Source organism: Delphinus delphis, chromosome 1 (genome assembly GCF_949987515.2).
Source record: "Delphinus delphis chromosome 1, mDelDel1.2, whole genome shotgun sequence".
Classification (NCBI taxonomy): domain Eukaryota; kingdom Metazoa; phylum Chordata; class Mammalia; order Artiodactyla; family Delphinidae; genus Delphinus; species Delphinus delphis.
Window position 1 is genome coordinate 25596018 of NC_082683.1, and position 27121 is coordinate 25623138.

General features: G+C 51.7%; 2 protein-coding genes across 3 annotated transcripts in view; one reads left to right on the top strand and one right to left on the bottom strand.

Moving 5' to 3' along the window:
• The window catches only part of NHSL3 (NHS like 3), a 28557-nt gene extending 13981 nt beyond the window's left edge, over positions 1 to 14576 (top strand). The window contains exons 2-7 of one of the 2 annotated variants that reach the window (XM_060018501.1): positions 7814 to 7987; positions 8073 to 8128; positions 8421 to 8544; positions 9111 to 9227; positions 9313 to 11847; positions 12271 to 14576. In XM_060018501.1, coding sequence (XP_059874484.1) covers positions 7814 to 7987; positions 8073 to 8128; positions 8421 to 8544; positions 9111 to 9227; positions 9313 to 11847; positions 12271 to 12293 — 3029 coding nt within the window. In that variant the 3' untranslated portion in view covers positions 12294 to 14576. The remainder of the gene's footprint in view (positions 1 to 7813; positions 7988 to 8072; positions 8129 to 8420; positions 8545 to 9110; positions 9228 to 9312; positions 11848 to 12270) is intronic. The other variant, XM_060018510.1, reaches the window with a different exon arrangement.
• Positions 14577 to 14842: 266 nt separating this feature from the next.
• The window catches only part of YARS1 (tyrosyl-tRNA synthetase 1), a 30638-nt gene continuing 18359 nt past the window's right edge, over positions 14843 to 27121 (bottom strand). Inside the window, exons 6-13 of the mRNA XM_060018525.1 lie at positions 26641 to 26733; positions 23782 to 23917; positions 23219 to 23304; positions 19972 to 20107; positions 19105 to 19202; positions 18049 to 18242; positions 17367 to 17508; positions 14843 to 15696 (exon numbers count right to left, since the gene is read on the bottom strand). Coding sequence (XP_059874508.1) covers positions 15586 to 15696; positions 17367 to 17508; positions 18049 to 18242; positions 19105 to 19202; positions 19972 to 20107; positions 23219 to 23304; positions 23782 to 23917; positions 26641 to 26733 — 996 coding nt within the window. The 3' untranslated portion in view covers positions 14843 to 15585. The remainder of the gene's footprint in view (positions 15697 to 17366; positions 17509 to 18048; positions 18243 to 19104; positions 19203 to 19971; positions 20108 to 23218; positions 23305 to 23781; positions 23918 to 26640; positions 26734 to 27121) is intronic.

Genomic DNA, 27121 nt, shown 5'->3' on the forward strand with positions numbered 1-27121 from the left:
TAGATAGGGCTAGGTCACTGAGGAGCTGATAGGAAGCTGATGTTAAGTGTCCCTTATCAGACCTTATCTTAATAATGGTTCTCAACTCCACTTGAGATTTGAAGAGAGCTCCAGAAGTGGATGGGAGAGGAGGCCTCTAGAGGCATGGGAAGAACAGCAGCCAGTGTGAGCTGGGCTCACATCCTGATTCTGCCATTATTAGCTGTGTGACCTTGGGCAAGTCACTAACCCTAGGGGAGTGCCTCTGTATGGTGAGGAGGATTTAGTGAGAGACCATGTGTGTCTCAGTCAATTGGCACTCAGTAAATGCTGGCTTATGATTGGCGAAAGTGAAAAGGCCCCCATGCCTGGATAGGCAGAGGCTCCCTCTGATGACAACACTGTGTTTACACTTGGTTGCGTGGCTTTAACTTTCCCAGGCACTCTGTGAGGTGGGTGTTAGTCCCACTTTACAGATGAGACTGCAGCCCTGAGAGGCTGATTCATTTGTCCAAAGCCTGGAATCCAGACCTTCCGACTCCCTGCCTTTTTCTCTCCTGGCTTCATGGTGGCTGCCTCTCTGGCATCTATGAAATGAGGATAATCATGCCTTGAAGGAACAAAGGAAAGGGCTTTGGAAAGTCAGGATCTCACCCTGGCCGAAAGAGATTATTATGTTACTGTCGGCAGCAGATACTGACCCGGAAACTCATTATGACATTTACTAATATTATGGTAGCTAATTCCTCCCTGTGTTACTGCCTGTTCCCCCAGGCGCCTGTAGGACGGGATCCTCCCCTTTCTGTCCCAGGCGCTCCCTACCCACCAATATTTACCGTAGAACCGGCCTGTCAGCTCTGCCCTGGCTAGGCTGGGGCTTCGCACTGAGAAGAGGAAGGAGGGAGATTCCCCTCGTGCAGAAGTGGGGTGCAGAGCTCCCCCACTTTGGGCAGTGACTGAGGCTATGGCCCCCTCCCTCCCACGCCGACCCCTTAACTTCCTGAGACTTAGGGTCACTAAGGCGTTTGCAGTGAGACCCAGGTTCTGGGCTCTGCCACTTCCTGTTTGGGTGACCTTGAGCAAGTCACTGTCCCTCCAGCCTTGTGCTCATTTGTAAGAAGGGAACTCACACCTACCTTTCATGTTTCTCATTCGCTTTCTTCGAGACAGTAGAAGAGGAAAGTGTTTTGAGAGAACGGTAAAGCGCCTTCACCTGAGAGTTGTGTTCACTTCCTTTTGTCTTGCCTCTAAGAGAATAAAATCTACGCATGCTCTGGATTCTGCTCCTATGGGAAGGCCCGGGTCCCCTCTGGGCCTTGGTTTGCCCACCAGTACAAAAGTGAGGGGCTGAGACTTAGGGGCCTCCAAACACCCTGAATCCTGGCTCCAGAGCAAGGCCACCTGGGCAGCTGTGCCCTCCCACTTCATTCCTCTCCCCTGAGTCAGGCCAGCCTGGCTGCGGGGCATGCCGCAGCCCCCGCCCCTTGCTCTGGAATGGGGCAGGTTGAGGCCTCACCCCGTGGAGGATGTTGCCAAGACAGTACATACGCATGCGCACAGGTGCACGTGGCCTTGGGGGGTGGGGGCAGGGGCTCCCTTTCCTATTCCTCTCTGTTTCCAGGCTCAGGGGGGCCCCAGAGCAGCGGGTACATGCATCTGCCCTCGTGTACACGCAGCCACCCAGCAAGACCCTGCATGAATCTGCGCAGTGGCGCTCGGGTGTGGGGAGGGCGTGGACTAGGGAGGCGTGGGTGTGCTTTGTGGACGTGGTGGTGAGAGCACCCACCTGTGAGGGATGGCCCCAGTGAGGCTTTTTGGAGGTGCGGTCTGCACACTTCTGCTGGTGGTCTGTATCTCAGCTCCTTCCGGAACTTGCAGGTGTGCTTCCTGGTGTGCGTGGCCTGGAACAAGGTGTCTTCTCAGATCCAGGAAGCCTCCTCCCCTGGGCAGGTAGGGGAGGCAGAGGCTGCGTGGTGAGCCTCAGTCCCAGGCTGCACCTCTGGACTGTGCTGAGGCTGAAGGTCCTGGAACACGGACTCCAAGTGTGGCCTTAGGCAAGGTCCTTCTGCTCTCTGGGCCTTAGTTTCCTTGCGAGGTGCATGCTCTCCATCCGAGGCTCGGGTTGCTGAGCCTCTCCCCAAACAAGCTACAGGTGTGTAGACCTGCGCCTGGGGTGGCTCAGAGGGACCTCAGGCTCTGGCCAAGGCGTGGGTGGGGGTCGGGGGGATGGGTGTTGCTGGGGGAACCAGATGTTATCAAGTGTGAGAGCCTTGGATCCTGCTGGGGAATTTGCAGCTGTGACCCTGACTGCAAGCTATGGGCCTGGGACCTTGATGAGCTGATGTTTCCCCACCCCTGACTTAGCAGAGCTCAGCCCTTAGTTTCCCTGGTTGGGAGAAGCTGAGCATGCCTTTGTCCTGCATGGTTGAAGGCTCCAGTTTTGGAACCAGCCAGAGCTTGGGAAGTCACCTGGCTCTGTGAGCCTCACAGGTCAGTTACCAGGAGAGTATCTTTGAGTACCTGCTTCGAAGGACTGTTGTCAGATCTGTGAGGGTAGAGACTGCCTTCCACCAGCACCTGGCATGGTGCCTGGCACGAATTAATCACCCTACAAGTGTCGGTCTACTGCTCTTTTCTGTTTGAGTGGGACTAATAAGAGGGATGGATGGGTATGGCCTAAGAGAGAGGGAAGAGGGGAGGATGTGGTCAAGAAACCTCAAATTTTGGGGGATGGTAGGGTCATCCAAACCTTCTTCAGAGGGAGATCAGGTTTGTAGCTGGCACAGTGGGCAGAACGTGGCTTTTGGATTCAAGTGGTCTTGAGTGTGAATGCTGTCCCGCCACTTACCAGCTTTATAATGCTTGCCCTCTCTGGTGTCCATTTCCTCATCTGTAAAATGGAGATAAAAGTGCTTACTGGGCTTCCCTGGTGGCGCAATGGTTGAGAGTCCGCCTGCCAATGCAGGGGACACGGGTTCGTGCCCCGGTCTGGGAAGATCCCACATGCCGCGGAGCGGCTGAGCCCGCAAGCCATGGCCGCTGAGCCTGCGCGTCCGGAGCCTGTGCTCCTCAACGGGAGAGGCCACAACAGTGAGAGGCCCGTGTACCACAAAAAAAAAAAAAAAAGAAAAAAAAAGTGCTTACTTCTTGGGAATTCCCAGGCGGTCCAGTGGTTAGGACTCGGTACTGTCGCTGCGGGGGCCTGGGTTCAACCCCTGGTTGGGGAAATAAGATTCTGCAAGCCGCACAGCACAGCCAAGAAAAAAAACGTGCCTACTTCTTAAGGGTGTTGTTTAGATTTCAGTGATCTGAGGATATATACTATCTAGCCCCACAGAATTTTGTTCTCTAGAGAGCAAAGGCTCAGGTATCTGCATGAGTGGTCCCTGAGAAGTGGCACAGCAAATGGGGAAGGACCAGTAGGAGGATCTTGCAGCATGGGAGCCATTGTGAATTCTTAGATCCCTAGAGACTCAGAGAGAGAGAGGTGCTGTGAGAGAGGGGTGTCCTCAGAGTCTGGGGGACAGCACTTTATAGTTCACAGACCTTCTCTTCCACAGTCTCAGCTACTCTTTGTTTTTTTTTTTTTTTCTGGCTGCAGCGTGAGGCATGGCATGCAGGCTCTTAGTTCCCTGACAAGGGATGGAACCCATGCCCCCCTGCAGTGGAAGCACGGAGTCTTAACCATGGGACCACCAGGGAAGTCCCTCAACTACTCTTTTTGGAGTTGCCAGGGGGAATCTCTTTTAACACCGTCAATACTCAGCTGAACCTTTAGTACTGACCTCTTGGGGTTCTTTGAATAAAATCCTGACTCTGCCAAGGCCTCTGGGGCCCAACCTGACCTGGCTCCTGCCTTTTCTCACCTGCCATTCTCTCCCTTGCTCATCATATTCCAGCCACACTGGCCTCCTCTCTGTTCTGGGAAAACCACCCCACCACACCTGCCTCAAGACACCTTTATGCTTGCTGTTGCCTCTTTCTTTTCTTTCTTTTTTTAATATTTATTTACTTATTTGACTGCGCCAGGTCTTAGTTGCAGCACACAGGATCTTCGTTGCTGCGTACGGGGTCTTCATCGCGGCATGCAGAATCTTTAGTTGTGGCATGCAGACTCTTAGTTGCAGCATGTGAGATCTAGTTCCATTACCAGGGATCAAACCCGGGCCCCCTGCATTGGGAGCGTGGAGTCTTAGCCACTGGACCACCAGGGAAGTCCCTGCTGTTGCCTTTTTCTAGAAGGTTCTATGCCCAGCACTTGCCCTGGTTGGCTTCTTCTTTAGGTCTCAGTTCCAATAGCCTTTCCTTGATGCCCCCTAAAGTCACCCACTTCCTGTCACATCTCCTCAGCCCTCACTATCTAAAATTATTTTGCTAGTTTACCTCATTTGTGTATTCATCAAATATTTATTTATTTATTTATAAAAATTTATTTATTTATTTATTTATTTATTTATTGGCTGTGTCAGGTCTTTGTTGCTGCGTGTGGGCTTCGTCACGGTGCATGGGCTTCTCATTGCGGTGGCTTCTCTTGTTGCGAAGCACGGGCTTTCGGCACGCGGACTCAGTAGCTGTGGCTCGTGGGCTCTAGAGCTCAGGCTCAGTAGTTGTGGTGCATGGGCTTAGTTGCTCTGCGGCATGTGGGATCTTCCCAGACCGGGGCTCGAACCCATGTCCCCTGCATTGGCAGGCGGATTCTTAACCACTGTGCCACCAGGGAAGCCCCTCATCGAATATTTATTGAACTCATAGTATGTGCCAGACACTAGAGATATACTGGTGAACAAGATAAAAGTTTTCCAATAGCTGTAGCCCCTAGTACTAGTTTAATAAATATTTGCTGATTAAATGAATGGATACAACAATCTTATAAAGAGGAGTTCTTAGCCTTGTTTCCATGTGAGGTCATGACTTGTATGTGATGGAGCTGGATTTGAACCTGGACCTGACTTCCCTCCAAGTACCTTCCCTCCTGCCCCCCACTCTTACTGCCCCCACCTGTGACTAATTCTGTTCTCCCCCCTGCCTGGTGATCCAAGAGAGTCGCTGAGTCACAGAGTGAGACCAGTGAGAAGAATCCTGGGCTGGAGGAGGGAGAGGTCTGTGTTGAAGGCCTGCCTCTGTTTGTGTGACCTTGGCAAGTTAGTGCTTTTCTGGCTGTTGATGTTACATTACTGAAGTGGGAAGATAATCCTTTGGAACGTCTGGGGCTGGACAGACACGTGAGGGGTTGTTAGCACCAGCCACTGTGATTCCGCTCTGGGCATCTCCCCGGCTTCCCAGCACTGTGTCCTGGGCTGGCTTCTGCTCCTCCAGGGACCTCTGCCAGTGTGTCCTTGCCATCCGCCCAGGCAGTCCTGGGCTTCTGCCTGGCTGCTGCATGCTGTGAGCCCCTTCCCCAGGGAATCACCCTCGGCAGCCAGGAGGACTTGGGGGTGGGCACCATGCCAAGTCTAGTCTAGTGGCTCTTCCACCCACCATCTGGCAGCCGGCACCCTTGCCTTAGCTCTGGCTCGTGACCGTTTAGAAAAGGACTTGGAGACAGGGGTAGTGGGCTGCCCCTGGAATTGAGTATCTTTGGCCCTCCTAGTCATCCTTTGCACAAGAGCCGAGCACCCAGAGACTCCGTGCCTCAGTTTCCCTGTCGGAGTCTGGGAAGGTGCCTGCTCCTGCCCTGCACTCGAGGGGCGGGGTCGGTGGATGGGCGGGAGCAGTGGTGAAGGTGGGAGGAGGACCTGGAGAGTAGCCCCTCCCCCTCCTCTGCCTGGAGCTGGCGCTCTGCGGCTGGGCGGGCAGACTCATCCCCTCAGCGCTGGGTTATGGTGAAGGCATCGCCCGGCGTTCTGGAGAGGTCAACGTAGGGGACGGTCCGAGTGGTGTCGGCAGTCATGGTGGTGTTCCTGGGCCGCCACCTCCCGGCGCTCCTCGGGCTCTTCAAGAAGAAGGGTGAGTGGGTGTGGCTGTGGGGGAGATAAGAGATCTCCGACACCCCCATTTGCCAGACCCTTACGTAGAATGGGGGATCAAGGCCGGGGAAGGCAGTGGGGTGGGGGATGCGGGCTGGTAATGAGGCCAGACTCCCCTGTCCGCCACGGTGCCTTTGTCCAGCAGCTTTCCTACTGCCTTTGTTTGATTTCTGCTTGTGTTTCAGAGGATGGCTCTAGGTGTCTCTGACCTTGAAGCCCGCAGTCCTCGGGCAAGATTGCCTTCCTCCAGGGGTACTCACGCTTTACTGGGTACATCCCAATACCTCAGTTCCAAGAGGTAGTGCACCCCCTCCCGGGTCAACTCAGTGTGTGTGTGTGAGGATGGGATGTGGGGAGCAGAGTAGAAAGGAAAGTAGTGCCCCTGGAAGTTGGGGAGCAGATCAGGAAAATCGTGTTTAGAGGCCTGGGGGTGAAGTTTTGAGGGGAGGGGCCTATCCCCTCCTCCTCCTAGGAACTGGGCTTTCAGGCCTGGATTAAGATGTGGGGGCCAGAGGGCCCCCAGTTTGAGTGTGATTCAGGAGTCCCCTCGGGAAACCTGGAGTTTAGTCTTGGCTCTGACTCCGATTTGCTGGGTGACCTTAGGCAAGACCTTTCCTCTTTGAGCCTCTTTGTGGACTTGTAAAATCAGGAGGTCGGGGAGAGGAGGGTCACTGAGAGACCTCCTAGCTCTGACCTTGTGGGATTCCTGAGGATTCCCTGGGCGGGAGCTTGGCTGTTGAAGAATGCGCTGAGGAAGGCGGAATGGGCAGTTCAGGTGTCTGAATTGAAGATCCTGATCTTGGGGCGTGGCCCTTTAAAGGGCTTGTTTTGTTCCTGTCCCTCCACAAGGTGCTGCCAAGGTCACATGACCCTGCCAGAGCTTTTGCTTATGTTGTGGGTTCCGGTTAAAGAGGGGCTGGGGCTGCAAAGTGCTGACACAGCCCCTATTCCCAGGATTAGATGCCCAGCTCCTCCATGGGCAGGGCCTGTAACAATATCCTTTGTAATGGACCCCAGGCTCCTCTGCACCAGGGCCCTGGGCCTCCAGGAGAGGGGGATACCTGGGACTGTTCCCCAAAGAGAGGCTGGAGCTGCCTCAGGGGGAGTGGAGTGGCTGGGGTCCCTCTTCTCCCCTCCCCAGCCTATCCTTCCACGAAGGGACAGCTGCGTGGGTGATTAGGGGACCCAAGTGGCCATATCCTTGGCTTAGCCCACACCCCAGGACTTCCTGGGAATCTGGTTATGACCTTTGCTAGTGCCCACCCCCTTCCTAGTGTCCCATGTGTCTTTTTCTTGGGGTGTACAAAGAGGTGGTTTGTCTTCCTGTAAAGTGGAGCTCAGGATCTGGAGACAAGAGAAATGTATTTGCTATGGGCTGTGTGTACACTGGAGTGTCTTGCATGGGGCCCTGAGTGACAGTTGTGTGTATATTTGGGTACTGTTTGTGTATATACAGACTGGGGACTGTGGGTGTCATGTGTATATGTGGTGGCTGGGTGTGCTCTTGGTTTTACTTGGATGCTATGTGTTTGTATACATACTGAATGAAGCCTGTGGGTGTTGTGTGCATATATGGTGGGCATGTGTGCCTTGGATATGGTGCCCTATATGGGGCCCTTTGTGTGGTGTGGGTGCTCAGGTATATGTACACTTGGATTATAGCTTGTGTATGTACTTGGGGGCTGTGTATATTGAGTGTATACCCCAGGACTGTGGGTTGTGAGTACAGACTGGGGGAAGTAGGCACTGCATGTATGTGCAGGTGCCCTGTGCACTCTGGGGACTGTGGGCGCCCTTGTTGCAGTGCCTGTGCCTTCCCAGGGCCCAGATACCTTTGGGCCTCACTTTCCTTCCTCCTCCATTCCCAGCAGGCTCTGCCAAGGCTGAGAGTGACAAACGACTAAGTGTGGGGCCAGGCCAGGGGCTAGGGTCTGCAGTGGATGAGCACCAGGACAATGTCTTCTTCCCCAGTGGGCGACCGCCTCACCTGGAAGAGCTGCACACGCAGGCCCAGGAGGGGCTCCGTTCCCTCCAGCACCAAGGTAACCTCCTCCTCTTCTCTCCAGCGCTACTTTCAGCTCCCAAAGTCAGGGGCCTAGCTCAACATACCTTTCTGATGCCTTTCAGAAAAACAGAAACTGAACAAGGGTACCTGGGACCATGGAGACACACAGAGCATCCAGGTGAGCCCTGCCCCCAGCTCACTCTTGATGTATTCCTCTCTCCCTGCTTGACCTCTGACAAGTATGTCTTTGAACCCTTCTGGATCTGTTTCCTTTCTGTATCATGAAAGGCTAGACGAGATGCCCCCGAGGGCTGGTCCAGGGTAGCTCTAGCTGATGCCTGCTCAGTGCTAGGTGATGCTGGGGCAGGTCGGTGGGGGGTGAATCTGAGTCAGAAGTTACAAAGGGGAGCCTGAGGAGGCAAAGGTAAGCCCCACTCACGCCTCTGGGCTGATCCTTCTTCCCCCAATAGTCCTCCCGGACCGGACCAGATGACGATAGCATCTCCTTCTGCAGCCAGACCACATCCTACACAGCTGAGAGCTCCACGGCAGAGGATGCTCTCTCCGTCCGCTCTGAGATGATCCAGCGCAAAGGTATCCACTCACCAGCCAGGATTGTTGGGCAGGAGAGGGGGTGGTGGGCACCCAGCACCTGCAGCTTTCCCTTTTCCTCCTAATCTAGTGTTTCCCAAGACTGTGATTCAGTGGATTCAGGAAACATAGTACCCTGTGTCCTCTTGGAGGTTCATAATGAGCATTAACTGAAAAGCAGGACAGTGAAGAGTTGAGAAACCTGGTTTTGAGCCTAGTGTTGCTATTTACAGCTGTGTGATCTTGGGCCAACCCTTTACCTCTCTGTTTGATGTTCTAGAAAAATGAGGATAAGAATACGTACCTTATTGGAATGAATGCCAAGTGTTTAGCATGCTAACACATTTAATAAGTGTTCGCTAAATGGAAATCATCATTATTGACCTAGTAAAGCCTTCCAGAAAGCTTGCAGAAAAGTGTCTAGCTTTGTTTAACCCAGCTATGCCCATGCCTACTTGACTGTGGAAGTCTTTTCTCAGAGTTCTTATTAATATTCTATAAAAGTTGTGCTCTGCAGAATGTGCCCCAGACCTGCTCTAACAGTTTCTCTCCCTGGACTCTGCCCGCAGGCTCCACCTTCCGACCGCATGACTCATTTCCCAAATCATCTGGAAAGTCAGGGCGTCGGCGGCGGGAGCGGCGGAGCACGGTGCTGGGACTGCCACAGCACGTGCAGAAGGAACTCGGTGAGCGCCTGATGAGGAGGCTGTGGGCGGGCAGCCCTGGCCGCCCCCTCTGCTGACCATCCCACGCCCTCCTTGTCCATTCCAGGCCTGCGGAATGAACGTGAGGCACCAGGTACTCCTCGGCCTCCCGGTCCACGGGACGTTGTACGCATCCCCACGGTGGATGGCCATCCGGCAGGCCCGGCCTCAGGGCCAGGGGCCAGGGTGTCCCTGCAGGCGCTGGAGGCAGAGGCTGAAGCCGGTGCCCAGGCAGAGGCCATGCTGCAGCGCCACATCGACCGCATCTACCGGGATGACACGCTCGTTGGCCGGTCCACGGGGGCCCGGCCCTTGCCACTGACCCGGCCCATGTCCCTAGCAGTGCCCGGACTGACCGGAGGGGCAGGGCCTCCAGAACCCCTGAGCCCGGCCATGTCCATCTCGCCCCAGGCCACCTACTTGTCGAAGCTGATCCCGCACGCCGTGCTGCCGCCCACAGTGGACGTGGTGGCCTTGGGCCGCTGCAGCCTGCGCACGCTGAGCCGCTGCAGCCTGCTGTCATCCAGCCCGGCCTCCATCCGCTCGCTGGGCCACTTTTCCTCGGTCTCCAGCCCGCGGCCCCGCAGCCGCCACCCTTCCTCCTCCAGTGACACCTGGAGCCACTCTCAGTCCTCTGAGACCATTGTGTCTGACGGCTCTACCCTCTCCTCTAAGGGTGGCTCAGAGGGCCGGCCAGAGAGCTCTGTGGCCAACAGTAACGTGGCGCCCCCTCCCCTGGGGGGCAGCGGGAGGGGCTCTCCCAGCGGGGGCAGCACTGCCGAGGCCTCGGACACTGTTAGCATTCGGAGCGGTGGCCAGTTGTCCAGCCGGAGTGTGTCCCTACGGAAGCTGAAGCGGCCCCCGCCACCTCCCCGCCGGACCCATTCGCTCCATCAGCGCAGCTCAGCAGCACATGATGGGCCCCTGGGGCTGCCTCCCAAGCCCGAGCGGAAGCAGCAGCAACAGCTGCCCCGGCCGCCCACCACTGGCGGCGGGTCAGAAGGGATGGGGGCAGCACCCTGTCCATCCAGCTCAGCAGGCAGCTGGGTGCCTGGCTTGTCTCCAGGTGGCTCCCGGCGTCCCCCACGCTCCCCAGAACGGACACTCTCACCCTCCAGTGGATACTCGAGCCAAAGTGGTACCCCTACCCTCCCTCCCAAGGGTCTAACAGGGGCCCCTGCTTCCCCAGGCAAGGCCCAACCCCCTAAACCAGAGCGTGTCACTTCACTTCGATCTCCCGGGGCCTCGGTCTCCTCCTCCCTCACGTCTCTATGTTCCTCCTCCTCTGATCCGGCGCCCTCAGACCGCTCTGGTCCGCACGTGTCGACCGCCCTGGGTGACAGGTTTGTCATACCTCCTCACCCCAAGGTGCCTGCCCCCTTCTCCCCACCTCCCTCTAAGCCCAAGAGCCCCAACCAAGCTGCCCCTGCTCCAGCTGCCCCTGCTGTGGTCCCTGGGCCCATCTCTACCACTGCTGCCAGCCCTGAGACCCCACCTACTCCCCAGACATCCCTAACCCCGCCTCAGGCAGCTCCCGGTGCCTCCAAAGACCAGTCACCCCCACCATCCCCACCCCCATCTTATCACCCGCCCCCGCCACCCACTAAGAAGCCAGAGGTGGTTGAGGAGGCCCTGTCTGCCCCAGAGACTGCTGAGGAGGCCCTCCAAGATCCCACCTGGCCCCCACCCCCGCCTCCTGCACCGGAGGAGCAGGACCTGTCCATGGCTGACTTCCCTCCACCCGAGGAGGCCTTTTTCTCTGTGGCCGGCCCTGAGCCTGCAGACCCTTCACAGCCCCCGGAGCCCTCCTTAGCTACTGTCTCTTTCCAGAGCCAGCCCTGTGGTACCCCAGATCTTCCTCCAGCTCTGCCAGCCCCATCTGTTGCTGGTTCTGTCCCAGGGCTTCAGGCCAAGGTCCCTCGGAGGGAACCAGGGGGCTGCAGCAAGGGTGGCGGCCTTCCCAGGGAGGATGCTGGTGCACCCCTGGTCACACCCTCACTCCTGCAGATGGTTCGGCTGCGCTCTGTAGGCACTGCCACAGTGGCTCCGACTCCAGCGTCAGGGCCGTCGGCCCCCCAGAAGCCACTGCGAAGGGCCCTGTCAGGGCGGGCCAGCCCAGCGCCTGCCTCTTCAGGGCTCCACGCTGCTGTTCGGCTCAAGGCCTCCAATCTGGCTGCCAGCGTGGGCCCTGTGAGTGACCAGCCCAATGGACCACCTGAGGCAGAGCCGCGGTCCCCTGCCTCTACGGCCAGCTTCATCTTCTCCAAGGGCACCAAGAAGCTGCAGCTGGAGCGGCCCGTGTCCCCTGAGACCCAGGCTGACCTCCAGCGGAACCTGATAGCTGAACTTCGGAGCGTCTCAGAGCAACGGCCACCCCAGGCCCCAAAGAAGCCACCTAAGGCCCCCCCGCCTGTGGCCCGCAAGCCTTCTGGGGGAGTCGCCCCCCCCACCTCCCCCAGCTTTCCTCCGGCTGAGCCCCTTCCTGCTCCTCCCACCAACGGGCTCCCCCATGCCGAGGACAGGACTAAGGAGAAGCTGGCAGAGAATGGAGGTGTGCTGCAGCGGGTGGGTCCAGAGGAGAAGCTGGGCCTGCCTGGCACAGGTACGGTGGGCAGGGAGGGGTGGGGTGTGGGTCCCATCACTGGTAATGGGAAACAGGTATCAGAAGTCCTGCCATTAGGGATTTGCTCTTGGATTCTGGTCTTGGGGTGCCTGGGAAGGGTGACCTGTCACCTCTGATGAGCTGCACTGAAGGAGCATGGATGGTGGGGCTTTGGAGTCAGACCTACTGAAATTTGAATTCCAACTTTGCCATTTTATCTACCCATCCTAGCCTCGGGTTCCTCACTGTAAAGTGTGAGGCAATGATACATTATAGTGGCAGAGGGAACGTTTGTAAAATGTCCAGCCCAGTGCTGCTGTCGTGGTCAGTAAAGTGAGGGGGTGAGGATGTGCCCTGGGCTCTCAGTGGTCAGAACCAAGCTAGGGGGTCCCTTGCTGAGTATCCCTTCTTTTCTCTCCACAGACCCACAGAAAGAGCTGGTCTGACCACCAGGCACCTTGCTGGCACTGCTGACCCATCCCAGGAATACAATCTCAGGGACCTGAGCGGCTCCAAGGATGAGAGGATACGGCAGACACTTAACCTAATAGGGAGGACGCCTGCAGCCTTAACCTCCACGGCCTTCAATATTTACACAAGCCTGGTGTGGCTCCTGTCCTCCAAGTCATCCGGCTCTCATGCCTTTTCCTGAATGGATTCACCTCTGGCAGCTGCCGCTTCAGTCGTGGCCTTAGCCTCATCTTGAAGGAGGTAGCTGGTGGGAGTGGGTGTCTGTGCCCCCTGCTGGCCTCAAGGCCACAGAATTGGGAACAGAACACCTCACTTGAGGTTTTTTTTTTTTCCTTTTTTTTTAAATGTCCAAATCATGCACATGCTGTAGTCCAGAATCAAAGCACTTTTGAAAAGTGGCTGCATGTCCATCCTCCAGGGCCCGCGAAGCCACATTCCAGGGGCCTGTTTACATGGCAGCAGCATCAGTCCCCAGTAGCCAGCCCATGGCTGGGACTAATCTGTCCCCCTCCTCCGATCCAGTTTGCAACTTTTCTTAGTTCTTGGAGGTAGGCAAGTCGTTGTATTCCCACAGGCTTCTCCAGGCTGGAGGCAGGAGTGGGGCTGTGGAATTCCAAAGCACAAAAGGTGCAGTGGGGGTTAGCCCTCCTGTGCCTCAACTTACCACCAACCAGCCTCCTACCTTCTGGTTCTGCCAGGTGCTCCATGTAGGGGACAGGAAGTGGGAGACTGCCAGGGCCCAAATGGGTGGGGGAGAAAGAACCAGAGGGGAGGTCCACAGGCTCTCTCTGTCCTGAGAGAGTGGGAGAACAGAGTAGAGAGTCACGTCATGGGGCACTTGGCCCTGTTTTACTTGATCAGGTTGGGGTGGGTGGGCACGACTCTTCAGAGGCCGGAGCCGCAGGCCATGGCAAAGCTGGGTTCCTGTCAGCTCGACAGGAAGTACTGAGGACATGGATGGAGGGGTGGGTCTGGCAGGGAAGAGCCTATTTGGGCAGTGGGCCCAGACCCGGCCCTATGGATTATATCCTCTGACCTTTACTCTGCTCTGAGCATGTCCTTTCTGCAGCTGCCTTTCAGCACAGGTGGTTCCACTCGGGAGAGCTGACGCTGAGTGACAGGATGGGAAGCCAAAGAGGTGCATTCTATGACAGACTCTTCCCTAGTCAATGAGGGGGAACTCAGCGCTCCTAGCGGCGGGCTGGGTGGTTCCCCCCTAGACATCAGCCTCTGCTACTGATCTCTCCTCCAGGAATTTTGCTGACCTTCCCACTTTCAACCTGTGCCACCTATCTCGGTAAGCTGGTTTCCTCACTGGCCCCGGTGGCTCCACGGGGGTGGCCCTAGTGCCTCCTTCTACTGCAGCATGGCTGTCACCAGGTCACCCCTTCTGTCTTGATCCTCTTTCCTCAACGGTGACTCAGGCTTGAGCCGGGCAAGGGACCTTGCTTTTAGCTGCTTCTCCTCCACCCAGGAGAGAGGTTGACCCCCTCCCAGAAAAAGAGCTGGGAACACAGGGGATGTGGTCTGAGATCCCAGGTTCCTATGGCCCTCTCTCACTATTCTCTTCTCTCTGTAGCTATAAACCAATGTTCTTCCCTGCCCTTTGGGTAATGGAGAGCTGCTGCTGGGTATGTGTTGTGCCTGCCCAGTGAGTTGGGGAAAGAGGACAGTCAGTAAGCCCTCCTCTGCTCAGAGCTCCTGATTCAACCCCCCGGGAACTGGGAACCAGAAACCAGGACCAGGCCAAAGCTTCCATGACACCAGGCCCTGGCAGCAGCCTCGGAGCTGCTGGAGGTAGGAGGGAGCCCACCTTCTGTGTTTCTTTCCCTCCCCTTCCTATGTTACTGGAGCCCCTTGTCTTCAGTTAAGACTCCTCTGAGCTTGTTTTCCCACTGGGTGGAACAGAGTAGAAAGGAGAAGGGAGGACCTCCAAGAGGCAAATCCTTTTGTCCTCTTGGGTAAATGAGCTTGCCCTAGTGCACATGGAGACCAAAAGCCTCTGATTTTTAATTTCCATAAAAATGTTAGAGAAGTGTGAGTGTGTGTGTGTGTATACACATATATATATATGTGTATACACACACATATATATATATATTTCTTTAAGTTTCTGAGTCTTTGATATGTCTATACAAACAATCTATTCCCTCTGCTCTGAAGCTGGAGTGATACACATGGAAAAAGCTCTGTGTGGGTTTCATTCGAAGATGTTAATTAATTAAATGATTAAAACTTGGCTGTGGCTGCTGCTTCTTAATGGGGTGGGTCAAGGTCGTGGTCTGGGCCCACATTTAGAAGGGACAATGTTCTGGACCCTAAAATGAGCCTCTTCTTTTTAACACTGCTAAAGGGGAAGTCAAGGTGTCTGCCATCCAGCCTAGTCCACCCCCGCTCCCATTACAGGGTCAAAAGTCCAAGATACAAACAGCCCGAGGCTGGGTGAGGGGCCCAGAAGCTGCTACACACTGTGTTCTCCTTTCCTGAGATGGTGCAGCTCACAGACAGGTCCTGTCCAGACACCCTTGTTCAGACATTTTATTTGAATTTATGACACTGATGCTTAGTGGTCCTGATTGAGATGCCTTATGGAGAAGCACCGCACCCTCCCTGAAGAAAGAACCAGGCTGTGCCGTCTAATAACACGCAGCTGGTTTAGGGAGTGTCCCCCCAGCAGGATCAAAGGGCAATCCAGGAGTCCTGGGGCAGGCTCTGCCCCCAGCGACAAGCCTCAGGGTTGGCAAGCATTCGGGAAAGGTGCCAACCACTTGGTAGACCACTAGGTTCTCTGTTTTCCCTTCCCTTCCCTTTTCAAACCCACAGTTTCCTGTTGGGGAGAGGCTGTAATTAGCCCAGTTCAGGCACCAGATCCCAGCCAGAGGCATAGCTGCTGGGATAACGCTAAGAAAACTGGAAACCAATATTTTTCCAGTTACAAGGATTATGGCATAAACTTTTTCTGAGTTAACATCATATTGAAACCAGATTTGTCAGGTCAGCTGCCAAGGGAAGAAGGTAGGGCTGCACTCCCTGCATTGCCCCGTGCTCATCACTACCCGGGAGGTCAGCCTTTCCCTGCAGCCAGACAGGATGATCCTGGATCCTGGGGAGGCTGAGCTGCACCTCACCGAGTCTTGCACCTCACAGAGTCCCAAACTTCCTGCTTCAGTGTCCTGGGAGATGGGTAAGCAGATGATGGATGGAGCAAATTTAGGAGACAGCAGATGACTCAGGATGATGAGAGAAGGAAGGAAGACGCCAGGTTGGCTAGCTGATGTTCCCCCCTTTCAGTGATTTACAGGAGATGTACCCTAGCTTGGTCATGAAGTTGGTTTGCTTCCACTGTGCGATGCACTCCTCAGAAATTTTGAAGTCAGCCTGGACAAGAAAAACAACAACAAAAGTGATTATAGTGATGGTGGCAAGACTACAAGAAAACAAAGACTCTTATACTACTAGTAGTGTAAATTTACTTAACTTCTCTAAGAGGGCAGTTTGCGAAAAGCTTTCATTTCAAGGTATTTCTATCTTTTGCCTAAGGTAAGTCCATTTTAGGGATTTAGTTGTAGAAAATAATCATGAATAAATACAAAGAACTAGGTACCAGGACATCCATCGTAGTATTCTAAGAGTGAAAAACTGAGAACCACCTCAATGTCTAATAAGGTTTGGGGTTAATTATGATCATTATGATATAATACTGTATATATGTATGTATATGTGTGTGCGTGTGTGTGTGTGTATGGTTCTCCCCCGCCCCTCAGTATTTAAGAAGATGGGGAAATCTTTGAGGCCTAAAGTTAAATTAAAAAAAAGAAGAAGAAGAGGAGGGACTTCCCTGGTGGTCCGGTGGTAAAGAATCTGCATTCCAGTGCAGGGGATGCAGGTTCGATCTCTGGTCAGGGAACTAAGATCCCACATGCTGCGGGGCAACTAAGCCTGCGCGCCACAACTACTGAGCTCACGTGCCTCAACTAGAGCCCGCGTACCGCAAACCATAGAGCCCACGTGCTCTGGAGCCCGTGCCACAACTAGAGAAGAGAAAACCCGCAGGCCACAACTAGAGAGAAGCCCGCACTGCAGCAAAGAGCAACAAGCAGATCCCACATGCCGCAAGGAAGACCCGACACAGCCAAATAAATAAATATTTTTTTAAAAAAGAAAAATAAACATGGTATGACTCAAACTATAAATATATTATCACTATGCATAGAGAAATTCCAGAAGGAAATAATCACTAATGACATTTTTCAGCATCTCTAGGTAGCAGGACTATGGATGTTTTATTTTCATTTTCCCCTACATTTTAGCCACTTCTACAATGAAAATTTATTTTATAGCTAGAAAAAAAAGTGGATTCAAAAAACTGGCCTGGAAAACTAGGAAAGAAGGGAGGGGACAAAGCCATTTGCCACTTGCAGGAGGATGGAGAGGTAGAAACCACTCTAAACACCCTCCAGAAATACTGTCTAGTTGAGGAAACAAGGAACTAACTAGGAAAAGTCACACGTGTAGTGTTAGTTCCACGAGGAGAGTGAATCTCTGCTGCTTTACTCAATGATGTAGCCCAAGCACCTAGAACAGTGCCGGACACATACATTAGGGTGCTGAATGAATGAATGAATTCGGGGCAGGCCATGTGAGTCAATGCCCCTGAAGCAAAGAGAATGAGTGCTCTCAGATCAAGGTGGGCAGGAGGGATCCCGGGAGGGCTCTGATCCTGGCTCCATCATTTCTGGTGACCCTGTGTGGCCTTGGCAGGTATCCTGCCAGATAAATTGGGGATCATCTATCACAGACGGAAGGTCAAATGAGGAAATGTCTCAAGTCCCTGACACAGTGCCTCAAACAGTCTGTCAGTGCTCAGTACCTGCGAAGGCCCACAGGCTCCTCAGGCACCTCATTTGACAGGTCTGGAATGAAGAAGGAAGAGGGGCTTAGACGCAGGAAGGCCCAGCTGGGAAAAGGGCAGGTGTGGACTCAGTAACAGAGCAATCTGGAGACAGTCCAGGCAGCCCTGGTATGAGGGAAAAAGTGCAGATTGTTACCTGCAATTTCTCAAAGACTTTCTTCTTGGGCTTAAGCTCTTCATCTGGTTGGCCTTTCTCATAGCCCTTCACAAACACTCGCTCACCAGGAGCAGAGCCGGCAGGAGGGTCCAGAGGCTCAACCTTGCGGCTTGCCCCTTCTCTGGGAAGACACACAGGACAAGATAAGAGTGAGGCTATGGACTGTCTCCAGCTGCCATGGAGGCCAAAGCACTGGGGCCTTTTCCTAGGGGCCTAATGGGATTTAGGGAACCCTCAATGCCAGGGCCCTAAGAGTACTTCACGGTTGTACTACGTCTCTGGATATCACCCGCATTGGGTTAACCAGGGCTGAACTGAAATTCTGTCAGGAGAGACTCCAAAATCTGGGCTTTTAGGGGAGGGAGTATATGACATAACAGCCAGCGAACTGGGTCTGAATCCTGGTTTCACCTCTTACTAGTAGAGAGACCTGAGCATGCACACAGCTTAGAATCTTCAATTCCTGTTTTAATAAAGTTAACTTTAGGTAAAGTGCTTCATCCACGGCTCTTGTACAATAAATAATCCCTCCATGCATCATCTTTTGGGTAGTGTTCTCAGGGCCTCCACCTGGCATGTGGAAGGGCAGCATGTGGGCTAATCCCCTCTCTTCCGGGCCTCCCCAGGCCCTGTGCTCCCCACCCCCCAAGTCCGCACTCACATAGAAGCACACAGAAGCATGCCTTTGGACTCGATTCCTCTCATCTTCTGGGGTTTCAGATTGCACAGCACCACCACCAGCCTGTCCTGCAGTTCCTCCCTGGGCGCAAACTGCACCAGGCCACTCACCACAGTCCGTGGTTCAGCTTCCCCCACATCAATCTTCTCCACATACAGGCTGTCTGCATCCGGGTGCTGCCAGCAAGAGATGTCAGGCTCAGAGAACATCATAATGGAATAGATCATGGGGCCTGGTGAACCCTCTGACTCCAGAAACGGGCATCCACTCCTTACTGAGGCCCTGGAGGAACCCTCTTAGCGCTAACTCTCCAGGTCCCAGGCAGCAGACATGAGAAGGGGCCCCAAAGAGGCAGATTTGAGTAACATGAGCCTAATTACTTGTGTTAGAAGTGGAAGGAACCTCTAACAGAGATTAAAATGGCCTGAACTGCCTGGGTGGCCACCATTATGGCCATGTGTGCACCAGATCAATCCCAGTCCTGAGGGGACTGGAAGACAAGAGGCAGCTGCTGGCTTCACCATCCGAAACAAGAGCATCAGCTATTTCAAGGTAGTTTTGGTGGTTAGTCTAATACGGTGAAAAGCAAATCAATACTGGGAGAAAAAAATACCCAGACCACTGGTCCCAGGCCACTGGTTGCATAGCCATCTGCCTCTGGAAAAAGGAAGTCCTCCCTTCACCATTTCCTGGGGTGGGGAGAGGGAAGGACAAAGCAGCTGATCCAAGATAAGGCCTGTGGCTAGTCCAGACAAGCTGGGAGAGACCAGGTGAGTCAATCAGACTGGATTTGGTAGATAAACAAGCTCCTTCTGACTAACATCCCTCCGTATTCTGAGTTCCTGGCTGTGTTTGTTTGAATAAGGTCCAGAGATAGCAAAGGGAAAAAGCCTGATGCCTGGAATTAGATGCCTGGGTTCTGACTCGCAATATGACCTCAGGGATGTTACTTCCCATCCCAGGCCAGGTTTCCTCCAGATGGAAGCAGACAAACCTGACCCCTGTCTGCCTCTCCGGGACGTGGTGGAAAATGAGTACCTTGTCCACACTTATGACTCTCCCCACACGGATATCCAGGCGGGATGGGATGACCTCCTCTGGTTCTGAATTCTTGGCTGGGCCTTTGGCAACTGGCTCTGGAGATGAGAAGAACCCAAGGCTCAGAACTCTCCTCCTTCCCATGACAGGTCAGCTGCTGATCCCCCCAAATGACACTAGCAGGACTTAGTGCAGAATCCCCAGAATCTACCCACTGAATTATACCTTCTTTAAAACAGAGCCAGCAGCCTTTGAGAAGTGACATGCCAGATTTCATCTCTCTCTCCTTCAGGTATTGGGCTGGAGGGGAGGGGAGGGGCCCGGTGTAGCTTTGCCACCATTCGGGCATTTCACATATATTCAGCCATTCCTCCTTTTCTGGCAGGGCCACACAAGACTCTCAATGTTATCTCAGCATCGTTGATGCGTGGCTGGCCAACTAAGAACCAGTCAGGAGCACGTGGAAGGGAACTGGGCAAATCTAGAGATGAGCTTCCCTGAGATGCTGCGCAGACCCTGCCCAAGCAGCTGTTACCCTCATGGTCTAACCCAATTGGTCTCCTTAACTGAAGAAGCGGATTTTGTGAAAGGATCAAAGTACATGTCTCAAACCAGCACTCACAGCAGTGTTGGTAGAGCAGGATGTAATCACTTCATAGTACCCACCAAACCCAATTCAAGATGACTGGAGTTCCATTCCACCAGTCACGGGGCATGACATTCCTGCACTTCAGACCATGCCCCCACCACCGGCTTCTTGGGCCTGAATTGAAGACAGACCCTTTTCTGAGGCCCACTGACAGGCTCTCTACCTGATGATGTCACACCCAACCCCCCCAAGCCCGACCCCTCCCCAGCTGGCCTTACTCTGCTTCAAGGGATCTGGGTAGGCAGCGCTGGACAGTTTCTTTAGTGCAGGGGTATTAAACTTTTCCCGGATGGGATCCAGCAACTTGTTGAGGGCGACTTCAACAGAATTCTTTAGGTCTCCAGGGTGCACAACCTGCAAGTGTTCAAGGCCAGGTGAGAAGGGGCACTGGAACAGGTGAACTGGGCACAGGACACCTGAATCTACTAAGAATAATGTGCATATAGGATGCAGGGTGTTTTCTGAGCAGAGTCTTATTTGAACCTCAGAACAAGCTTGTGAAGCTGGTAGAGCAGAGAAGGGGAAATAGGTTCAAAAGGTTATCTAATACGTCCAAGACCCAGGTCTTTTGACACTGAATTCCACACTAACGTGGGGGTTTTTAGAGGCTGAATGTTTTTAATTGACTTCTTCTAGTCCCTCCATTTATGCTCAGCGTAGTGGCGTAAAGCACATGTTATTTACAGGTAGGGAAACATTCACATAGGGAAGCTAGGAGCTAGAGACAGCCTGAGAGGGGAGCTGAGTGAGCAAGAAGGAAGAACAGGGCTTTGGAGTTAGAGCCTGGGGTGAGTCCCAGCTAGCTGGCTGACCCCCAACCAGGCACTTAACCCCTCTGAGCTTTGGATTCCTCACTTAAAAAATGAAAATAACAATACCTTTACCTGCTAGAGTCAGAATAAGGATTAAATCACTTAACATGGGTAAAAATGGTGAGTAGTGCTAGTACATGGTGGGAGCTCAGTAATTCCATTTTTTCTTCTCATGTCCTGTGACTACCACTTTTACATCCAAATCTGGCCCCAAAGGATCTTCTAAGATATTCTGAGGGGACGTCCCCTAGGTATGAATACATGTAATAAAACAATGCCTATGTTTTTGTTTCTGAGGTTATTCCTTCGTTTCCTCGGGAATGTTTCATTTTTTTTAAAAAATAAATTAATTTATTTTAGGCTGCATTGGGTCTTCGTTGCTGCACATGGGCTTTCTCTAGTTGCGGCGAGCGGGGGCTACTCTTCGTTGCAATAGGCATGCTTCTCATTGCGGTGGCTTCTCTTGTTGTGGAGTGTGGGCTCTAGGTGTGAGGGCTTCAATATTTGTGGCACGTGGGGTCAGTAGTTGTGGCGCACGGGCTTAGTTGCTCCGCGGCGTGTGGGATCTTCCCGGACCAGGGCTTGAACCCGTGTCCCCTGAACTGGCAGGAGGATTCTTAACCACTGTGCCATCCAGAAAAGTCCTGAATGTTTCTTTTTTTTTTTTTGCGGTACACGGGCCTCTCACTGTTGTGGCGTCTCCCATTGTGGAGCACAGGCTCCAGATGCGCAGGCTCAGTGTCCATGGCTCATGGGCCCAGCCGCTCCATGGCATGTGGGATCTTCCCAGACCGGGGCATGAACCCGTGTCCCCTGCATCGGCAGGCGGACTCCCAACCACTGCGCCACCAGGGAAGCCCCCGAATGTTTCATTTTTAATAGAAAAGCTTTAGACCTGCACTGTCCAATATGGTAGCCACAAGCCTCATGTGCATATTTAAATGTAAGTTAAAATTCAGTTCCTCAGTTTACTGGTCACATTGTGAGGTTCAACAGACACATGTGGCCAGTGGCGACTGTGTTAGTACAGACAGAACATGTCCACCATCACAGAAAGTGCCGCTGGTTATGCTGTCAGACTCTTTCTTCAGAAGCGTTTCTTCTATTCCGTCTCATCAGTCCCACAAAGGACTGTTCACAGGGTTGAGGAATGGGGTGTGCGTTCTGTGGCTGCCTCAGATGGCAGACAGAAGGGTTTCAGAGCAATTAGCTGCCAAATGTCCAAAAAATGGGCCTTAAGGGCCCTCAGACCTCAGAGGTCATTGAGTCTCTTCTTCCACTTGATGCTCAAACCCTCATACAACCTTGCCTCCAGTGGTCCTCTGGCCTCTGCCTGAACACCTCAGTGATGGGGAATGCAAGGTCAGGCCAGGCAGCCCTACCCACCACCACATCATTGAGGCCACTAGAAAGTTCTTCAAGCCTAAACAAGCCTCCCTGTGGTTCCCCACCCGCAGCCCTAGTTCAACCGTCTGGTGCCACTAGAAGGAACCTCACCCCTCTCCCAGGAAAGCCCTTCCTGTGTTCAAGGATGGGTGAACACATACTTGCTTCCCAGCTCAACACGCCCAGTTCTTTCAGCTGTGCTTTGTGACACAGTTTGCAGTCTGTTCCCTATCATGGCATCCTTCCTCTCCCCACCAACACACCCCAGATTGTCAAATAAACCTCACACAATTGAAGTCCAGGGCTGAATGCACAACCCCAAAGGTACTCAGAACAATGTAGAACTGAACGGACGATCAACTCCCTGGTTCCAGACTCTACATTTCTGATGGCTGAGGCCAAGACCTCATGAACATTTCTGACAGCCCCGTCACATTGCTGATTCAGCCCAAATTCAGTCAGTCAAGACCCCTCCTTTCATTCCCCATACACACTGTTATCACTCCTTCCCTTCATGATCTGGCCCTGCCTCCCTCTCCCGCAGTGCCCCCCCATCACCTTGTAGACTCTAGTCAGACGAAAGCACTTGTGATTCCTTAGACACCATGCTGTTTTCATCTTACCACATCTGTGCACAATGCACTCCCTCACAGGCTTCCTCATGAACTCCTAATCCTCAAGTGAAACCGTGTTTGGATGTTGTCCCCTCCATAAAGCTTTCCCAGACAGCCAGGTAATCACTTCCCCCTGTTCTATTTCTAGACCATGTATACTTGGTACAGTAACCAGTAAATGATTATTTATTTACACGTCTGCCTCTCCTAGGGACTATGAGCTTCATGAGGATTTAATCCTCTTCGTAATGCCAGCCCCTAGCATGGTGCCAAACACATGCAAACCTAGTGAGTCTTTTGTTAAATTGTTTGTCGAAATGAGTAGTATTCTCTATTCTGTTCTTTAATAGTTGTGTCTCTTTTCTGAACCTTGATTTTGTACCTGTCCCTGAAATGCTTCATCTTGTTGAGTCTGTCGGCCCTTCATTCCAGGTTAAGTCCTTTGGAGTGTGATTAGGACACCAATATATTAGTTTTGTGCCATTTGCTAATCTAATCCATGAACCACGTGAATCTAAGCCATTGATACAAAATATATGGACCCAACAGCATGATGACAGAGCCCTGTGGCACGTAACAAGAAACCTGGCGAGGCCACGTGGAGAGATTTGTCAGAATGAGTTCAGTGGAGATTACGCCTCCTCTGGTATTACCTCATCAGCAAAGTCCTTTTCCAGGTCCAAGTAAGCTGTGTAGGTTTTGTTTCCACCCCATTTTTCATCTCGAAGGATCACGAACTCTGTAAGAAAAAGGATCCATGCCAACAAACTCACTGATAATGGCAAGTCAGCATTCCTGGCCCAAATGTATGGGTATCTGTAGTTTCTGCCATGTATCTTGAACTTCATCATATGGCATTTTATTGTTTTTAAATTGGATGAGTGGCGATGTCGTATACCCAGCTAGCATCCAAGCTCGGGGGAACGATCGTGTCTTACATCTCTTTTGTATTCCTCTAGTCCACTTGCCTGACCCCTTCATTTCTACCACCCTTGCTCACCCTGACACCCCACTTAGAACCTACCCTGTTAACAAACACACAGATAACTCAACGATATCCCCACTTCAATCACACATTAATATATGAGAAATCAGAGCAGAGATTCGGGGAAGCCAGCCCCTGGAGGAAGACTCTGTGACAAACCGCAAGTATGATCACAGCACTGGTTTTGCTTTTTCAGCCTGGCCTCCGAGAAGAAAACAGGCAGTATCTTACCAGACTTGAGGGGAAAGAGGACGTGCTTGATGAAGGACAGAACGCCGTTGTTGTCCACATTCCCCGGCTCACAGAAGGCCTTCTTCAATTTTTTCTTCACATCCTCTTTCCGATCCAGGAGATCTATCTTGGACTCCTAGAAGCCAGGGAGGAAAGGAGGACCTCTTGTGGTTGAAAATGAGAATATGCTCAACTAATCTGTATTTTAATTTTTTTGGACAAAGATTTAAACATTAAATGACTTTAACAAAAGCAGAATTAATCGGAGTGAAGGACCACTCACAATACTAAATAAAAATATTTTAATTTTTCTCTCTTCTTCCCAGGCCTTATTTGCAGCATATGGAATCGTTACAAATTTGTAGCTGGAGAATAAACCTCCTGTGTTTTTACTCTTGAGACTGTATCATAAGTACTTTTGAGTGGCTACCTAGTCTTCGCTTGTAATTTTTATGCTGTATTATATTCCCAATTATTAGTGACAACATAATTTATTTGGCAATTTCTAAACTGTTGGATTATGTTCTCATTTTTACAAACTATATACAATGCTATGATGAACATCTCTGCAGAGGTCCTTTTGCCTTCTCTAGGATTATAGCTACCAAAAACTGCTAGGCCCCAAGCTGTTTTCTGACAGGCATATATCAAGTGACATTGCCATCAGCAGTGTGTCAGAATACTTGTTTCACAGCCATCACCAACACCAGGTATTAGGTATTATCTAGAGCCATTTGTCCTTTTTAGGGTAACAGGCTTTGTTTCTTATTTTGGAGTGAGTGAACTCAACGCCCGTTTGTGTCCAGTGGTTACCAAGCTCTGGTCAACATACGACTGTATGTGAATCACCTGGGGTGCTTAAAATAACACAAATTACCAGCTCCACCCAAACCTAATAAATCAAAATTTCTTGGGGTTGGCCCAGGCATTTGCATTTTAAAAAGCTCTGCACGTGATTCTGCGGCAGTCACATTTAGGAACTGCTGCTGGCACTGATTTCCAGGATGAAGATATGGTGAACGTTACTAAATAGGGTGAGTGATAGACTTTGTCAGAGAAACAACTGACACATAGGGCATTTTAATGAGAGAAAAAGGAACGAGTCTATTCCTTTAAAAATAACAATAATGGTTTCTATGCCTATATTTACTAATTCATGATCAGACAAATATCTAGAAATCAGACTTAAAGCACTAGATGAGTGTCCAAAAATGATTCCAATCAGAATCAACTAGTAAGCTTTGAAAGAAAATACAGATTCCTGAGTTGTTTCCCAGAACCACTTTATCAGAATCTCTAAGGACAGGGCCTTAATCAACTCTCTCTCTCTCTCTCTCTCTCTCTCTTTTTTAAAAGTCCCCTAGCTGATTCTGAAGATCAGCCACATTTGGGAACTCAGAACCCAACCTTTCACATCTTTGAGTTCCACTAATTCTTCTATTCTGTGCCTTAGTGATCAGAACAAAACTGCACTTTCCCCAAGCAGGAGTTTTAAATGTTAAAAGACATCATATTTATCAAAATCATTATATTAAACATCACCCTAAGAATCAAGATGCTAACTGGTGTCAACAAGGACATACTGTATAGCACTGGGAACTCTACCCAATATTCTGTAATGATCTATATGGGAAAAGAATGTGAAAAAGAATGGATATATGTGTATGTATAACTGAATCACTTTGCTGTACACCGGAAACTAACACAACATTGTAAATCAACTATACTCTTATTTTTTATATAAAATTTTTATATAAAATAAAAATTAAATGAAAAATAAAAAGATGCTCAGGACTTTCCTGGTGGTGCAGTGGTTAAGACTCTGAGCTCCGGGCTTCCCTGGTGGCACAGTGGTTGAGAGTCCACCTGCCGATGCAGGGGACACGGGTTCGTGCCCTGGTCTGGGAGGATCCCACATGCCGCGGAGCGGCTGGGCCCGTGAGCCATGGCCGCTGAGCCTGCACGTCCGGAGCCTGTGCTCCGCAGCGGGAGAGGCCACGGCAGTGAGAGGCCTGCGTACCGCCAAAAAAAAAAAAAAAAAAAAAAAAAAGAGACTCTGAGCTCCCAATGCAGGGGGCCTGGGTTTGATCCCTGGTCAGGGAACTATATCCCACATGCATGCCGCAACTAAGAGTTCGCATGCCACAACTAAGGAGCCCGTGAGCCACAACTAAGGAACCTGCCGGCTGCAACTAAGACCCAGTGCAACCAAATAAATAAATAAATAAAATATTTTTTAAAAAATATGCTAATTGGTGAAATGCAACCACAGCCTTCTCATTAATAAGGCTGACTTTTATCACAGTTCTATGGGTGAAGAAACTACTTTTGCTTGTACATTTTTTTTTTAATTTATTTTTGGCTGCGTTGGGTCTTTGTTGCTGTGCAGGGGCTTTTTCTAGTTGTGGCGAGCGGGGTGCTACTCTTCGTTGCGGTGCATGGGCTTCTCATTGCAGTGGCTTCTCTTGTTGCGGAGCACAGGCTCTAGGAGTGTGGGCTTCAGCAGTTGGGGCTCACGGGCTTAGGTGCTCTGTGGCACGTAGGATCTTCCCGGACCAGGGCTTGAACCCGTGTCCCCTGCATTGGCAGGCGGACTCTTGACCACTGCACCACCAGGGAAGTCCTTTTGCTCGTACTTTTTATCAGCAGCGGTAAAACTTAAAATTATGATTGGATGTCATCAGGACTGCTCCCCGGGTCCTTCAATACTCAAGAACCACTGGAATTAATTGGATAACTTAAGATTTCTTATAGCTCAGATATTTGAGAATCTTAGTTAGCCAGGTTACTGTTCTTTCTAGTCCTCAATTTCTTCATCTCTTGAAGATTTCTCAACTCAAGTCAGAGCTGGCAACCTACCTCTTCAGAAGAGCTCATTTTGCTGCCAGTTAATCCTGGAACCATAGGGTTCATCAGGTGGACCCGTTTTGAGTAGCCAAGTGCAGGGAGGTACTAGGGGGTTAGAAAGAAACACACGAAAGCAGATATTAGTATGCATTCCTCCTCGGTGCCCTGATCTCATCTAACCTGGCCTGCCACATAACAGTTTGATATATTCGTGCCAATCTTTTTTTTCTACTGAATATATAACTTTTCAGTGGTGATCATAATATTAACAAGGGTTTTTTTTTCCTACTGTTTTTCTATTAGTATTACATTGTGAGGCTATTGGACTTACCCTACCGCCATAAACAACTCTAAAAGCTGGAAATATAGAAATATTCCATTTCTATAAGCTGCAAATAACCATTTGCAGACATTAGACAGCAACAAGTGTAGGGCTACAAATCTTGAGAGAAGGGAGTTAGGTGACCCTACATCCACCCTGGCTTTCTCCTTG